The sequence below is a fragment of the Silene latifolia genome, chromosome 2 (assembly GCF_048544455.1).
Source record: "Silene latifolia isolate original U9 population chromosome 2, ASM4854445v1, whole genome shotgun sequence".
In the NCBI taxonomy this organism is placed as follows: domain Eukaryota; kingdom Viridiplantae; phylum Streptophyta; class Magnoliopsida; order Caryophyllales; family Caryophyllaceae; genus Silene; species Silene latifolia.
Window position 1 is genome coordinate 186,659,340 of NC_133527.1, and position 17,119 is coordinate 186,676,458.

Sequence of the window (17,119 nt, forward strand, 5' to 3'; positions counted from 1 at the left end):
CGATGAACACTTACAAGAGAAACAATGGAAGTAAATGGGAAACCCCATCAACCAACTTATTTCTCCATAGTTGATTTCCCAGGCAAGTAACGGTGTCAACCATAGAAAAGAGTAGACACCTGACTAAATGTCTGGGTTAATGAATGACTATAGTAGAAATAGAACCATATTTCAGAAATCGCCTTCCACGGGAGATGTAAAAAAACAAAACCTAAAAGTTAAAAAGCAATCAGTCACATTAACAACACGGTTTTGGCAATCCGAAAATTCAGGACATGTGTAGCGAGGTTACAGACCAACAGAGTTAATTTCCTCCTTGCAGGAAGCTTCACATAACATTATATTCAACTCTAAAACACTTTAAAACAACTCGAATTTGACGCAGGTAGCAAAACATTTGGCCTCAGAGATCTTGGTGGTTATGTAATCATCAAATGAAATTCTATTCCATCAAGAGTAGCAAATATTTTATCTGCATCACTGGCCATCACATTATAAAACACACCAAGCTACCAAGCTAGCAAACATAAAGGCTACCAAAGAGCGAAACAAAAACTAATGGACAAATAACGGAATGAATCACGGGATAAATCTTAATGATCACAACCCAAAAATAATGAATGCCAAATAAGTTAGACGATAACTTGATCAAACTCAGACGGCAAAGCGAAATAGAGCGATGCAATTCACTTGTACAATGGAGTCATTTATCCTCCAAAAACATTGGAACTTGGAAGTATCGTTTTTCGAGTAAAAAGTGTAGAATCCAGATGTAGCTCAATGATAATGAAATTATACCATCGGGCAACGATGAACACTTACAAAAGAAACAATGAAGGCAAATGGGAAACCCCATTCACCAACTTATTTCTCCATATTTGATTTCCCAGACAAGTAACGGTGTCTAACCATTGAAATTAACTAAACACCTGACTAAATGTCTGGTTTTTCCAGTAAGTAATTCCGAAAAAACTTGTCCTCCGATATTTTAATTAGAAGTAAACAAATGATTAAAACAAATAGCTAGTATTTTGAGTATTAAACAATCCTCTAATTTATAAGATTGATGATAATGAAAAATCCAAATGTAACTCAGGTAGTCACATAATAATAAATCTACAACGAAACGGCAATCAACACAAATTCTGGATATAAATAAAACACAAATTCTCACATGAGACGGTCTCGCGACGATATTACGACATGAGAATTAATACGGAAAGCAATACAATCAACATTCGCCATTGCAACAAAACAGGAACTAGTTAATCACAGCAGAAAGATATGATTATATGAATCAACATGTAGTCCAGATTATTGAATACTAGTACTACAATTAAACATATAAATAGCTAATCACACGAATATTCAAGAAATTAATAACATTAATTAAGGAATTATTAACTTAACAGAAGAAGAAACATGTAGAGTTGGAGGAAAGAGGTAAGGAGAAACTCAATAATCTCAATTCTCAGCGATGTGATTAGGGTTAACAAGATACACTGCTAAATAAACAGGTTTTTCTTTGATTTTTCGAGTAAACAACAAAGGGTTTAAAGCCCATTAGTTGCAATAATTCGGCCCACGATGTAGAAAACAAATAGCCCCGAACTCGACCAAAACCCGATCTATTTGTTTCATATACGGATAATGGATGGATGGATGATAGTAGATCTGATAAGTCTGATCCGACCCGATAGAATCCGAGAATTTAGCGACTCGAAAGTGACCCGGCCCTACCCCATGACGACGGGTAACCCGGCCTGACCCGAACCCGAACCATTCGATTTTGACCCGACCCGATGTTGACCCGACTAAATTAATTACCAGACAATTATTAAGCTTAATATTGATAAATATGAAAGTGATTTAATGTTTAAGTTGATAAGTTTGACTTAATAATGAAGTAATTAAATCAAATTATTCCTAAATACTAAATTTAATGGTCAACAATTGAAGAAATGCGGTAAACTAACCGAACCCGATAATGACCCGACCCGACTCAACACATCATTTGCCTCGAAATGACCATACCTGATCTCGACCTGAACCGAACCCGACCCGACCCGAAAGGGTAGGCTGACCCGATCTGGCTTGAACCCAATATAACCCGACCAAACCCGACTCGATTGCCACCTTTTGATGACGGATGGTAAGACCATCCCCAAGCAGAAGGTCGAGTTAATCGGGTCACCAATATTTTTCCTCATTATCACACCTTAATTATCTTGACCCACTTTCATCCTCCCAAGCAGAAAGTCACGACCTAGGTCACCAACCCAATTATTTTTCACTTTTTAACCAATGAGAAAGTGCCACCTACCGTGTCATCATACTCAACCAAATGTCACCTTCTCTTTATTTTGACGGTTGTCCTTTTTTTTGTTTCCAACCAATGGGAGTGTGCCACTTAGCGGGTCACCAACAAGGACACCAACTCAACTCAAGGTCGTTAATTGACCCTGAGTAGTTGAAGGTCACCAAAATTAACCCCTTAATCCTAATTTAAGGTGTCATTAAGGTGACCCAACAAGGTCACGACCCAGTCGGTGATCTTGCTTGGGGATGGTCTAAGTATTTGTATTGTCTTAAGGTAAAATTATTGGTGATTTTTGAGACAAGACTCATATGAGTTTTAAACACTAGACAGACTCTCAATAATTTACCAAAGTTATGGCAAAGTCTTAAGTTTAGGGTAATATCAGCAAAACTCTTTCAAGTCTTAAGACTCTATCACATCAGTTGTTCTCTAACTTTTACTATTTTTATATTGCTCGAGCTCTCTTCAGACGCACCTCTAACTTAATACATTATCAATCAACTCATCTCAGACTCTCAGACTCTATTTTTTACCCCACTAATTTTTTCCAGCTTATAGAAAAAAAAAAGAAAAAAAAAAGAGTTACACATGCCAATATTGGAAAAAGTGCCTAGTGAATTGAGATTTTGATTTCCAATATTTGTAGTCTTAGGTGAGTTTCGTCTCAAGACTTGTCAAAATTACCAAAGTATTGTCACAAGACTATCAATAATCTTACCCTAAAACTCAATTTAACTTGTAGGGATCCCGACACAATATTCAAGGGGGGGCATCTAGGATTAGACCTGGCAAAAGTAGACCGAACGCGAAAAATCGATCAAAAATACCTGAATCGACACTTGACCGTGCACTCGAAAGGTGTAACTGAACTTTACCCCGAAATCTAAATTGATTCGAAATCGAACCGAAATTGTAATATTCGAAATAGACCCAAAATTGAATGAACCTGGACTGTTTCAACCTGAATTGTTTTAATCCGAACCGATATATACCTGAACCGATTTCAACCTGTACATAGACGACAAAAACCCAACATTAAAACCCGAAATGACCCGAATGTACTTAGGCGTCACATCTAGGGTGTCTTTTTGTACATGAATGTTACCCAGTTGACGTCAATGAATTAATATTATATCGTAGTTATATAAAACACATTATTTATTACTTTTCTAAAAACAAGTATTCATATTATATCCAATATTTTGAATAAAGACCTAATTCCTTGACATCCAATTCGATTATGCCCTGACTCGAATCTCGTCTGCTCTGATATTAACCCGATTTGAACTTTATTTGCACCGATATTGACCCAGCTCGAACTAAACCGATCCCAAATATCTACATCCGATTAAAAGTGAAAACTGAATCCAACCTGAGTTGTTCCTAACTGAAATCGAAAAAAAAAAAAGATAAACCGAAATAACCCGAACCGAAACAAATCTAATTGCCCCGTTTGCCACCTCTATCTAGGATGCCATATGTTATTTTGTTTTTGTTATTTTCTTTTTAAACTTCAGATCTTTCCAAATAACGTTAAAAAATAGAGTTTGAGATAAGTATTACGGATAATGTAAAAAGTTTAAGGTGAGTTTGAAATGAGCCTTAAAACTGAGCAAATTTTGACCAATAATCTTATATTCTTACCCTAATATTATGAGCACTCCCGTCCAAACTTACTATAAAGTAGACCCGGCAAAATCAACCCGACCCGAAAAGACTGACCCAAGATCCGAAGTAACCCGAACTACATCACCCGAATGTGATCCGAAAACCCGAATTGACCCGAGCTTTCTTGACCCGTAACTGACGTGACCCAATCCGAAACCACCAAACCCAAAAATGACCCGATAAATATAACTATAACTTAACCGAAAAGACTTTAAATGACTATTTCTTTATTATTCATTGACCCGAAAATGACCGACTCGAAACAATCTGACCCGGCTGAAAAAGACCTGACCAACAAACTCGGAACAGACCCGAAACCCGAAATGACCCGTTCCGACCCGAATTAACCCGAAATCAATGAAAGACCCAAACTAACCCGACCAGAATTGGCCCGACCCAAATACTGACCCATTTGTCAGGTCAACTACGAGCAATCAGTGAATAATTAAACCCAAATTCTCATTTAAAACGGGCATATCTGTCGTAACTTTAAGATAGGTCAAATATCACATTAGACAAAAACCGAATACATTAATATTAACAAAACTACAAAAAAGTTATCTCATCCATACAAGTGAATGCTATTTAGGCCAGCTTTTTTTGATTTGAAACTTATAGGATCGAATCGAATCGAACTTATAAGATCGAATCGAATCAACTTATAGGATCGAACTTAATCAACTTATAGGATCGAACTTAATCGAACTTATAGGATCTGAACTTAATCGAACTTATAGGATCGAACTAAACTTATAGGATCTCGAATCGAATCGAATCGAACTTATAGGATCTCGAATCGAACTTAAATTAAGTGAATAGAGGATCTGATCGAATCGAATCAATCAACTTATAGGATCTCGAATCGAATCGAAATTATAAGATCTGAAGTGAACTTATATAATCTGAACTGAACTTATAGAATCTGAATTGAACTAAACTAAACTTATAGGATCTGAAGTTAACTTAAATTAAGTGACTTTAAGTCCAAAAGAACAAGGCCTTAACCCGTTTTATTTTAGTACCGATATATCCGTTTTAAAAATCACCTATCATAATTGAGTAGTCATCCAAAAGAAACTCTCCCGACACACGTAAAGCCGTAAACTGTATTGATGTTGACAAAACTGTGCTGCATACACTTCCTTCCCAACTCTACTGCACAGTGCACTCTACTGTGATCAATTGATCATCATCACTCTCCTAGTTTTCCCCCATATATCCTCTCCCTCACTTCAATATAATTAGCAAAATCGATAATCGTAACGTTAATTAATCATGTTTCAACAACAACGCCAGTCTCCGGTTAAACCAACCGATAAATGCTACAAATGTGGCAAACCGGGTCACTGGGCCTACACCTGCCCCGAAAACCCTAACAATCGGAGCCCCATTTCACTGCCCATTTACTCCGATCAAGAATTTCCCGCTACTCACTGCCTTTGTGGCGGTGGACATTGCGAGATTAAAATTTCCAACAGTATTAATAACCCCAACAAAAAATATTACGCTTGCCCTGGTAAAAATGTCAGTAAACCTACCCCCCTCAACTTTCGGTTTCGTAAAACCGTCTTATACAAGTATTTATTTATTTTGTGGTTACGAAGTTTAATTGTGTTTGTTTATGATGGTATTGCAGGGAATGCATTGTAAGTACTTTAAATGGTGTAAAGATCTGAATGATGACGGAAATGTTAGGGTTATTCAGCCGAAACCGTACCCGGTTTGTGGATGTGAGGCCGGAGTTTGTACCCTTGTGGAAGGAAATGGGGTTAATGCTGGTCGCAGTTACTTTGTTTGTCCCATTAAAAAGGTCTCATCTTTCTAGTTCCAGTATTCTTTACCCCTCCTCGTCTCAATCATTTGTTTTTGTTTGTTTACGTTTGATTAAAATACTCACGAAGAATAAAATAGGTAAGAGATGCTTATAACTGATTGGGACTGAGTGAGTATACATTTAAGACATGCTTGTGACATTTGTTTAACTTTGATTAAAATAATTCTCGTAGAGAATAAAAAAGGTAAACAAATGATTGCGAAGGAGGAGTGAGTAGTTTAATTAGTGAGGCTGACTTACTAATTGGGTATTTGATGAATAGTGCGTCTTGCTTCAGACGACCCTTTTTGGTCTGAAATAATAAGATGGGATTTTGTAACCATTTTACAGTTAAATGTGATCACTATTGAAAAACCAGTTAACATAAGCTGTAACACTGTCTATACCATTGTGGTTACATTTAACTATAAAATGATCACATATACCCGTCTGAAAAATAAGACGAAAAGTGTCCATCTGAAACAAGAATTTGCGTTTGATGAATGATGATGACTGGTTTGTGAATGTGGGGTCTTTTTGATTAAATGGGAATGTGTTTTTGTTTTGTGTGTATAAGTTACTTGATTCTTTAAGAAAGTTCCAATATTTTGGCTTGATTGTAAACATTAATGAGTAAGAGTATGTCCATTACTAGTTTTAGTATTATAATAATAACTCCGTCTCTATCAAATAATCAATTGCGTATCTTTTTTATACGCTGCATGGGGTATTTGAATCATAGATTAACAAATGATTGAGACGGAGGTAGCATTCATTTGTAGTTGGATAATTATGTTTGTTTTCGTTTGTGGTATGGACTATTGAGTACATGATGGTGTCTGATTCTGATTGTAATTTGTGTGATTGTGGGGAAACGGTTTCGTTTTTGATATATTCGTTGAGGGATGTTTTATTTTTAAAATTTCTGCAAGGGATTTTAGATTGGAAAAAACTGAAGTATGAATGAAGTGAACTACCTATATTTTGTTGTTTCTCCTATTGATCTGTTGATGAATTGAGCAAAATAATACTGGGATTCTGGGAATGATGAAATTGTTTGCTTGTTTTATTATTCTACATTTGATAGATACTTGAGAATTGAGATTGCTTACTTTTGTAATGTATCTCCGGTCTCATTCACGAGTCTTTCAAACTAATGTGTGATCAGATGACGCTGATGACTGGGTTATAACTTATAATTGTTGCGCTTTTTTATTGATGACGACTATTGATAAACACCATGTGTTGAAGTTATTGCTGTGAGTTAGCAATACTTTCTGAACAGTTGCTCTATCATCAATACTTCAAAAGAGCGTCCACATTTATGAACTATTGCAGTTTCACAACGTTGGTTTTTCCTTTGATTACGGTTCATTGCAAAATGGTTAGTTATATGATCTTAGAAAACCAGTATAGACGTTCAAATACCTGACAGGCTCAGATTTTTTCTTGTAGTAAAGCAAACTAAAACGAGCGTGTGTGTTTTTGAACTTTGTAAAACAACCTTTGTGCAATTGCTGTTGTCTTACAGTTCTGATTATTTGGCATTATCACAGGGAGATGGAGCATGTAACTTCAAACAATGGCTCGATAATTCTCCTGAATTTCTATCAATCACCTCTTCGAATCCGGTTCCTTCTCAGAGTGCTACATTGGATGACACTTACATTAGCCATGAAGTAGCAATGCAACTTGATGCCATTGAGATGCGTGCTCGAACCCCTAGTAAAGATGATGTTCATGTGGAAAACGATGAAGGAGAGATTCAAGGTGAAGCTTATGGGTTACCTATGGAAACCCCAGAAGTTAATCCTCATCTTGGTGTGAACAATATTCCGGAAAATCCAGATTTTGATATGATAATTCAGAGTGGTGATACCTTGAATAACCAAATGCATAGTTCGCCGGTGGATAATATGCAAGCATCTCACACCAACGTTGTTGCTGCCCTTAACCAGGGAGTCGGAGAAGGTGTGCTTCATATGAAAGTTTTTTATATTGTTTTATTTCATCTTGTTATTAGCCGAGTAAAAATTCTCTGTTTATAAAAATCGTCCTACATCTTTATGGCTTGCCCTACGCCTTGATTAATTTGATTTTAACATGTTCATTTCCAAATCTAATTCTTGTTTCACGAAATCTGCCTTCTTCAGGTGCTCAGCCAAGGCCAAGGGTCGTGATTTTTCCTAACCCACCTAGCCCTCTGAAAGACAACTTGACAAGTACGACACTGGAAGAATTCGGGAAGTTCGCTCTCAAGCTTCAAAACGATCTCATCAAAAAATTGGAGTCCATGAACCCACATAGTCACGAGATCATGACAAAGGAGGCAAATTCCACATTTTCTGCCTTGGAGTGTCTACAAGTCGATTACACACCACTTTACTCCAAAGTAATGGAATTAGTTAAACAAGCATCTGCTCTTGCGCACATCGAGCAACTCATCAGCATCGAAACTTCTCCTGAGGATCTAGTAACCCTTCGTGACAATGAACAACACCGTTTTGAGGAGTTATTGAAATCCCGTCAAAAAGCTCTAGATGCCTTTATGGCTTCTAACAGTCAGTTTAGTGTATTATGTGCAAAAGCTTCGGTTTTCAATAGTTCATCTATGTTGGCCAATGAGTTGTCATTGTGTGAGGCAGAAATTGCTGATCGTCAAGAAACATTGCATAGGATCAACAAAACCATTGCCGAGTGTAAGGAGAGCTTGCTAGCTGCTTCTCAGAAAGCCGAAGAAGCGTTGAAGGTATCTGAGGAAAGAGAGATGGAATGGAGTGAGGCGCAGGCTGCATTTGAGACGGCTAGGGCTCAGCTTCGAAACTGAAATGTCCAAATTATTAACTGTTGTATGGTAATAATATTACTCTGCGTCGTTAGTTGTAGTAATTTATTAACAAGTACTAGTATGGTAGAATGTTGGGTAAGATCTTCATTGTTAGGGGGTGAATTTAAAATTTCACCACGTTCTATTGGAGCCTGTAGAAATGGTCTTGGCTTGATACTCTTATTATAACCTAAAGACTTCTTCATGTAACTTGTAGAATGCTAAGGTGTTCATTACTTTAGACTAATTAATTATGACAGAAGCTGCCAATCTGTAAGATTATCTTTTTTAAATTGAGATTCAGATACTGCTTTAGTCTCGGTTATTTGTTTATCTTTTTTAAATTGTCGAATTTTTAAGTTAAAATTTTCAAAAAAAATACGAGGTCCCCTTATAAAATTACCCTTTTGTCCTCGCTGAAATTTTCACCCCCACAGACTTCAAATCCTGGCTCCGCCACTAACTCTACGATAGTCTTAAGTTGAGGTTTATCTCTAGACTACCAATAATCTTACCATAAAATTCAATTTAAGGGTAAGATTATTGGTAGTCTTGAGACAAAACTTTGATAAGTCTTAAGACAAGACTCATTCAAGATTACCAATAATCTACCCTAATCTTTACAAAATCTTAACAAAATCTTAAGTTGAGTCTTAGAAATCAAAGACTCAACTTAAAACCTTTGGTGAATATTGACCCCACCTTAAAGAAAAATTATCCAATGGGTGAACAATATGTGTCCTTTCTTTTTGTTAAAAAAATAAAGTGGAGTGAAAAAGTAGAGTTTGAAGTATGTCTGACGGATAATGTATAAAGTCTGAGGTGAGTCTGAACAATAAAGAAATAATAAAAGTTTGTGGAAAGCTGATGTGTAGAGTCTTAAGATTTGGGAGGGTCTGACTGATAATCTCACCCTAAAACTCTTAGACCATCCTCAAGCAAAAGGTCGACTTAATCGGGTCAATTAGAATTTTACTCTTAACCACTCGTTATTAACTTGACCCATGTTCACCCTCCCAAGCAAAAGGTCACGACCTGGGTCAATTAATCCAATCATTTTCCACTTTCTAACATTTCCAATCATTTTCTACACTCTACCCCACTAAAACCTCTCTCTTACTTTTTTCAATTATTATTTACTAACTAATTATACACAAGTTTTTATGGTAATTTTAAAAAAATAAAAGTACTCCAATATATTAAACATTAATTTAATGACGTACACTTCGGAAAAAAATTATTAAATAACAAAGTTAAAATTTAATAATCGAAAAGCCGATTTCATTGACAATAAAAAAACCGCATACATAATTAAAAAAGCCGCATACATAATTTGAGCAATTAAAAAAAGCCGCATACATTAAAAAAACCGTATACATAATTAAAAAAACCGCATACATAATTAAAAAAGCCGCATACATTAAAAAAACCGCATACTCTTTGTACTTTTAATGTTAATAATATATTAGTTTTCTTTTTTTATTATTGGATTTTAAATATTGTAACCAATTACAATTTGACACATGTAAGGTCAATTGTTGAGTCAATTTGAGCAAGTGAAGGTCACCAATTGACCTCTTCTCACCTTTTCAACCCTTAGGTCATCCTAATCTTTTGCTTAAATATGGATTAAGGTGACCTTTCACCAATTGACCCCGCTCCCCCCCCCCCCCCAATTGACCTTGCTTGGGGGTGGTCTTATGGTCTTGACACAATATTCAAGGGGAGACATCTAATATTGGATGCCAATTATGCCATAGGTTATTTTGTTTTTGTTAATTTTTTTTTTTAAAATCGCACATTTTTTCAAGCAAAGTGAAAAAATAGAGGATGAGATAAGTATTTCAGATAATGTAAAAAGTCTAAGTTGAATCTAAAAAAAGTCTTAAAACTGAGCAAATTCTGACCAATAATCTTTACATTCTTACCCTAATATTATAAGCACTCTCGTCCAAACTTACTATAAAGTGCAAATACGAGCAATCAGTGAATAATTGAACCCAAATTCTCATTTCAACAAGTCTCCCTTGTCGCCTATTGCAAACTTGCGACGTATATGCCATTCAAAAATGAGATTTTGTGTTCTTATTTAAAACAGCATATCCATCTTAACTTTAAATTGGGTTAAATATCACATTAGACAAAAACCATTTGCATTGATATTAACAAAACTATAAAAAATTGTCATACAAGTAGATGTTATTTAACCCGTTTTATTAATACGATATATCCATCTTAAAAAAGAGCTATTGATAATCTAGATAGCACCAAAACGGACACGGACACGACACGGACACGTGATACGACATCCCTTAAAATTTAGGACACGTGACACGCTATTTAAATTTAATAAAAAAATATATTTTATGGTTATAAATAACGTGCGATTTTATTTTTGTTATGTATTTGATTCTAAATTAAATGTATTTGATACTAAATTTAGGTAACTGAAGGTAAAATTCGACTTTAACTATAACTAATTCTAATTTCGCACACAAACCAATCTTCTAGTCAATCTCTTTTGAGAATTTATTCTTCGTGTAAACTATAACATGATTAGACGTGTGTCCGACGAGTGTCGGGTGTCTGGGTGTCCGACACGGTATCGGATACGAAACGGCTATTTAAGAGGAGTGTCCGTGTTACCTAGTTGATAATTGAGTAGTCATCCAAAAGAAGCTCTCTTGACACACGTAAAGCCGTAAACTGTATTGATGTTGACAAAACTGTGCTTCATACACTTCCCAACTCCACTGCACTCTACTGTGATCATCATCATCATCACTCTCCTAGTTTTCCCCCATATACCCTCCTCTCCCCCACTTCAATCTTTCCCCAAATTACGCACTCAAAACTACCAATAATTGTAAAAATCGATAATCATAACGTTAATTATTAATCATGTTTCAAGTCCACCCACAACAACAACGATCTCCGGTTAAACCAAACGATACATGCTACAAATGTGGCAAACTGGGTCACTGGGCCTACTCTTGCCCGGAAAAAAACCCTAACAATCGGAGCCCCAATTCACTGCCCATTAACTCCGATCAAGAATTCCCCGCCACTCACTGCCTTTGCGGCGGCGGACATTGCGAAATTATTATTTCCAAAAGTATTAATAACCCCAACAGAAAGTTTTACGGTTGCCCTGGTAAAAAAGTCCGTAAATTAAAACCGTCTTACACAAGTATTTATTTATTTAATTTGTTGTCGCGGAGTTTAATTATGTTTGTGTGTAATGATGGTATTGCAGGGAATGCATTGTGGGTACTTTAAATGGTGTGATAAGCTGAATGATGAAGGAAATGTTAGGGTTATTCAGCCGAAACCGTATCCGGTTTGTGGATGTGGGGCCGGAGTTTGTACTCTTTTGGTTGAACAAAATGGGGTTAATGCTGGTCGCAGTTACTTTGTTTGTCGAGTTGAAAAGGTTTCATCTTTCTTCTTCGGGTTTTAATTTCTTACCCGTTTCAATCATTTGTTTACGTTTGATTAAAATACTTCTGAGTTCTTGAAGAATAAAATAGGTATATAAGTGATCGGGAGAGAGGGAGTATTTGTTTAAGAGATATGTACTCCTTCAGTCCTAGTCATTTGTTTACCTTTTGATTGAAATACTCTTTCCAAAGAATATAAAAGGTAAACAAATGATTGTGACGGATTGAGTGGTTTAATTAGTGAGGCTGACTTATTAATTGGGTATTTGATGATGACTGGTTTGTGAATGTAGGGTCTTTGTGATTAAATGGAAATCTGTTTTTGTTTTGTGTGTATAAATTGCCTGATCCTTTTAAGAAAGTTCCAATCTTTTGGTTTGATTGTAAACATTGACGAGTAGTTTAGTACTATACAGACTCCGTTTCACTACGTTTCAATCAAATAATCAATTGCGTATCTTTTGTATACGCGGCATGGGGTATTTGAATCATAGATAAACAAATGATTGAGACGGAGGTAGTATTAGTTTGGATGATTATGTTTGTTGTCATTAGTGGCATGGACTATGGACTATTGAGTACATGACTGTGACTGATTTTTATTCTTTGCATGGGCGATGGGGTATTTGAATCATAGATTAACAAATGATTAAGACGGAGATAGTATTAGTTTGTAGTTGGATGATTATGTTAGTTTTTATTACTGGTATGGACTATTGAGCTATGTTCCTCGGACTTTTCAATATTACCTCACGTACCCGTGTCGGACACTGGACAATCGGACACTTCATTTTAGACCAAAAACATGATTTTTTTTAATAAAATAGATGAATTCAACACTTGGACACGTATCCGTGTCGGATACTTGTGACCGAGTCCGAGCAACATAGCTATTGAGTACATGATGGTCACTGATTTTGATTGTTATTTGTATGATTGTAGTAGGGAAACGGTTTTGGTTTTGATAAATTCATTGAGTTTTTTTTTTTGTTTTCCTTTTTTTTATTCGTGTGAGGGAATTTAGATTGGAATAACTGAAGAATTAAGCAAGCTACTTATTTTTGTTCTATCTCGTTATGATCTGCTCGTAATTGAGCAAAATAATACTGGGAAATACTTGAGGATTGAGATTACTTACTTCTGTAATGTATTTCTGGTCTAATTCGCAAGGCTTTCAAACTAATGTGGGATAAGAATACAAGATGATGACGACTGGTTTATAATTGTTCCTCTTTTTTTATTGACGATGACTATCGATAAAGGCCATGTGAGTTAGCAATACTTTCTGAACAATAGTTTCTCCACATTTACGAACTATAGCACTTTCACAACGTTAGTCTTACCTTTGAGTACGGTACCCTGCAAATGGTTATATGAACTTACAAAACCAGTATAGACGTTCAATACTTGACGGGCTCAGATTTTTTTCTTGTAGTGGGTGGCTGGGGTTTTCCATTAACGTAGTTTCAAACTCAGAGTCGAACTTATTATTTTTCATTCCAATGGCACATATTTACTACTTTTTGATCCTAGACTTATATGATGGAATAAAGCAAAACTAAAATGAGCATGTGTTTTCGAGATTTGGAGACAACCTTTGTGTATGATTTGTAAATCAATGTTGCAGTGTTTGATGCAATTTTCATTATCAGTCATCTGGAAACAACCTCGTCAGTAATGTTGTTAGGAACATATGACCCCCTAGCACTCCCACAGATGGGGAGCCTTTGTGACACATTGGTAACTAAATTGCTGTGTCTTACGGTTCTGATTATTTGGCATTATCACAGGGACATGGAGCATGTAACTTTAAACAATGGCTCGATAATTCTCCTGAATCTCCTGAATCTCTATCAATCACCTCTTCGAATCCGGTTGCTTCTCAGAGTACTACATTGGATGACTTTTACTTGAGCCATGAAGAAGCAATGCAACTTGATGCCATGGAGATGCTTGCTCGAACCCCTAGTAAAGACTTTCGTGTGGAAAGTGATGAGGGGGAGATTCAAGGTGAAGTTTATGGGTTACCTATGGAAACCCCAGAAGTTAATCCTCATCTTGGTTTGAACAATATTCCGGAAAATCCAGATTTTGATATGATACTTCAGAGTGGTGATAATACATTGAATAACCAAATGCATAGTTCGCCGGTGGATAATATGCAAGCATCTCACACCAATGTTGTTGCTGCCCTTAACCAGGGAGTCCTAGAAGGTGCGCTTCATATGAAAGCTGTTTATTCGAGTAAAAATTCTCTGTTTCTAAAAATGTTCGCACTTCTTTATGACTTGCCCTGGGCCTTGAACATCTTCATCTCCAAATCTAATTCTTGTTTCACAAAATCTGCCTTCTTCAGGTGCTCAGCCAAGGGCCGTGATTTTTCCAAACCCACCAAGTCCTCTGAAAGACAACCTACACGAGGAAAATAATATGACAAGTACGACACTGGAAGATTTCGGGAACTTCGCTCTCCAGCTTCAAAACAAACTCATCACGTCATTGGAGTCCACAAATCCACATAGTCATGAGACCATGACAAAGGAGGCAAATTCCACATTTTCCGCCTTAAACTGTCTACAGGTCGATTACGAAGTCTTCCACTCCAAAGTAGTGGAATACATTAAACAAGCATCTTCTCTTGCTCATATCGAGCAACTCATCAGCATGGAAACTTCTCCTGAAGATCTCGTAACCCATCGTGACAACGAACGACGACGTTTTGACGAACTAGTGAAAGCTCACAAGGAAGCTCTGGATGCTTATAATGCTTCTAACAATCAGTTTAGTTTATTATGTGCAGAAGCTTCAGTTTTCAATAGCCCATCGGAGTTGACCAAGAAGTTGTCAAGCTGTAAGGCAGAGATTGCTTATCGTCAAGAAACATTGCTTAAGATCACCCAAGCCATTGCCGAGTGTAAGGAGAGCTTGCAAGCTGCTTCTCAAAAAGCCGATGAAGCATGGGAGGAATCTGAGATGAGAGGGGTGGAATGGGGTGAAGCGCAGGCTGCATTTCAGAAGGCCAGGGCTCAGCTTCGAAACTGAAGTGTCGAAGTACTAGCTGTTGCGTGGTAAAAATATTAGGTACTAACAATTTGTATGGGAGATTGACCTATATGGAGTAATTTATTAGGAGTATGTAATATGGTAGAGTGTTGGATAAAATTGTCTTGTGCAGACAAAGGTAAGATGTAGTGGTGAGTCTACTGAGTCTAGTGACTCAAAAATTCGGGATTGAATTTCTACATTTCAAAGCTTTAAGATTTCTCCCCGTCTTATTGGAGGGTTGGTTAAACTTGACTAATTCTCGATTAATTATGACAGAAGCTGCCAGTCTCTTAACAACTTTTCTTTTTGGCTGAATCTTTCAAGACCATGGAATCGTTTTAAATAAGAATTTGTGTTGTTGAAAAAACCAGATGCCAGATAGTATCTTGCGCCCAGTAACGAGAGTGTGATTACGTATTACTGTATTAGTCAACCTCTTTTTTTGATAACCAAAGATAGGTAGCTTACAACGTTACAAGCAGTATGAGGATTATACATCTGATGTACTACCTTCAATTCTATGGTTTCTGAGCATCATAATAAAGTTATTGAGTTTTGTTTTAAAGTTTGTAAGTTTCACTATGAAGTTTTTGAGTTTATTCACTTAAACATTAAGATCTAAAAAATTATAATAAAACTCAAAAACATTACATAAGTTTAGTTAAATTTGAGTTTTGATAGAAAAATATATTAAAATCTAACTTATAAACTTTATTATGCTTAAAAAAATACACATATACTCAAAAACAAATAAAGTTTGAGGTAATAAGCTCAAAAAAATACATATATGCTCAAAAAACAAAAAAGTTGGAGGTAGTACATCCGATGTATGTTCTTTTTTCTACCATGCCCAAACAAAATGTACCCAAAAAAAAAAAAAAAAAAAAAAAAAAAAAAAAAAAAACTAGAGGTTATAGCTGACTAGATCCAAAAATTAATGGGCTACAAGAACTATTCATTAACACTAGAGACCAATAACAAAAGCTAGTGTTTCGCCACGAAGATCATGACTATAGAGACAGGATATCTGTTGATGGAGAACGGTGGATTATGCACGAGATTCTTCCTTCAGAGTTGCAAAGCCGATAGTACCCATACGGCATCAAGACAGCTAGGCGGTCATGTGACAAGAATAAACTGTGCTTACGCCGCAAGGACCTGGAGATTGAAGGCGGGAAACAAACATACGTATGATGCAACTAATGGTGAAAATTCCAAAACACGTTGGTGATCGAGCATGACAAACAAGCGACCCAAAAAGTAGGCCAACCCGTCCAAAGATAAACTGGTACAAAGAATACCTCTCAACCAATCCCCAAACCCATATACACCGGAGAAAACCAAATTAAGGCATAACCATATCCACCTCGCCACTCCACCAGACTCTCAACCTAAAATAAAGAAAATCCGAAAAGAATCACATGCAGATCAAGAAATAGCTAGTCTCTCACTAAAAAAGTCCAAGATGCGATCAAAACATATGATCGGTAGATGGAGAGGGGGCAGGGGAAGGAGTACACCGTATAGTCGTACACCATATCAAATTATCATGACAAGCTAAGAGGCAAAAAAGACCAAAGTGTTATAGCGTTCAAGATAGTGTTTTAGGGGGCGTTTGGTTCAATAGCAAGGAATGAAACTGATTAGAATATGAATCCATATAATGGTATGAGGTTCTAAATCCATTATCTCGTAAACTTGTTTGGTTCATCTTCAAACTGTAGAAGAGAGAAATGAAGTTTGATACCATGGGGAAAATTGGGCATGAGACTCTAAGGGGTTGGAATGAAGTTATAATGGTATCTAACTCCACTCCAAAAGACTTCAACCAAACATTGGAATAAAGCAAATCCATTCCAATCCATTTCAAGAAAGCCAACCAAACATCACATTCTCACTTTTCATTTTAAAAAATTCTCTTCCGTAAATATTCGAATGCTAAATATTTTCAATTCGGACTCGCCACCCAATTTGCTAAACAAAGCGGGTTGCTTGTGATGGACATT

The 17,119-nt window shown here is 36.4% G+C and overlaps 2 protein-coding genes and 1 non-coding gene across 5 annotated transcripts; 2 read left to right on the top strand and 1 right to left on the bottom strand.

Annotated features, from left to right (window-relative positions):
* Positions 1-399: 399 nt before the first annotated feature.
* On the bottom strand, positions 400-486 carry LOC141645461 (small nucleolar RNA SNORD24). The gene has a single exon (XR_012544943.1). It is a non-coding gene; the product is annotated as a small nucleolar RNA SNORD24 (small nucleolar RNA).
* A 4,559-nt stretch (positions 487-5,045) lies between these two features.
* LOC141643802 (uncharacterized) lies at positions 5,046-8,943 on the top strand. Its single transcript, XM_074453113.1, has 4 exons — positions 5,046-5,512; positions 5,625-5,798; positions 7,358-7,772; positions 7,955-8,943. The coding sequence occupies exons 1-4, from the start codon at positions 5,264-5,266 to the stop codon at positions 8,626-8,628; spliced, it is 1,512 nt and encodes a 503-aa protein (XP_074309214.1). The 5' UTR covers positions 5,046-5,263; the 3' UTR covers positions 8,629-8,943.
* A 2,374-nt stretch (positions 8,944-11,317) lies between these two features.
* LOC141643801 (uncharacterized) lies at positions 11,318-17,096 on the top strand. Of its 3 annotated transcripts, XR_012543778.1 has the most exons (6): positions 11,318-11,790; positions 11,885-12,061; positions 13,859-14,282; positions 14,425-15,217; positions 15,261-15,311; positions 17,004-17,096. XR_012543778.1 is itself a non-coding variant. In XM_074453111.1 (4 exons), the coding sequence occupies exons 1-4, from the start codon at positions 11,530-11,532 to the stop codon at positions 15,108-15,110; spliced, it is 1,548 nt and encodes a 515-aa protein (XP_074309212.1). In that variant the 5' UTR covers positions 11,332-11,529; the 3' UTR covers positions 15,111-15,340. The 3 variants fall into 3 exon arrangements, 2 of the variants coding, with proteins under 2 accessions (XP_074309212.1, XP_074309213.1); XM_074453111.1 differs by lacking the exon at positions 17,004-17,096 and having other exon boundaries at positions 11,332-11,790; positions 14,425-15,340; XM_074453112.1 differs by lacking the exon at positions 17,004-17,096 and having other exon boundaries at positions 11,357-11,782; positions 14,425-15,340.
* Positions 17,097-17,119: the final 23 nt, after the last annotated feature.

Excerpts from the sequence above, each read along its gene's own strand:
- LOC141643802 (XM_074453113.1), top strand. The coding sequence starts at position 5,264 with ATGTTTCAACAACAACGCCAGTCTCCGGTTAAACCAACCGATAAATGC. Across the intron at positions 5,513-5,624 it reads ACGCTTGCCCTGGTAAAAAT|GGAATGCATTGTAAGTACTT; the intron begins GTCAGTAAACCT and ends ATGGTATTGCAG. Across the intron at positions 7,773-7,954 it reads TAACCAGGGAGTCGGAGAAG|GTGCTCAGCCAAGGCCAAGG; the intron begins GTGTGCTTCATA and ends TGCCTTCTTCAG.
- LOC141643801 (XM_074453111.1), top strand. The coding sequence starts at position 11,530 with ATGTTTCAAGTCCACCCACAACAACAACGATCTCCGGTTAAACCAAAC. Across the intron at positions 12,062-13,858 it reads TTGTTTGTCGAGTTGAAAAG|GGACATGGAGCATGTAACTT; the intron begins GTTTCATCTTTC and ends GCATTATCACAG. Across the intron at positions 14,283-14,424 it reads TAACCAGGGAGTCCTAGAAG|GTGCTCAGCCAAGGGCCGTG; the intron begins GTGCGCTTCATA and ends TGCCTTCTTCAG.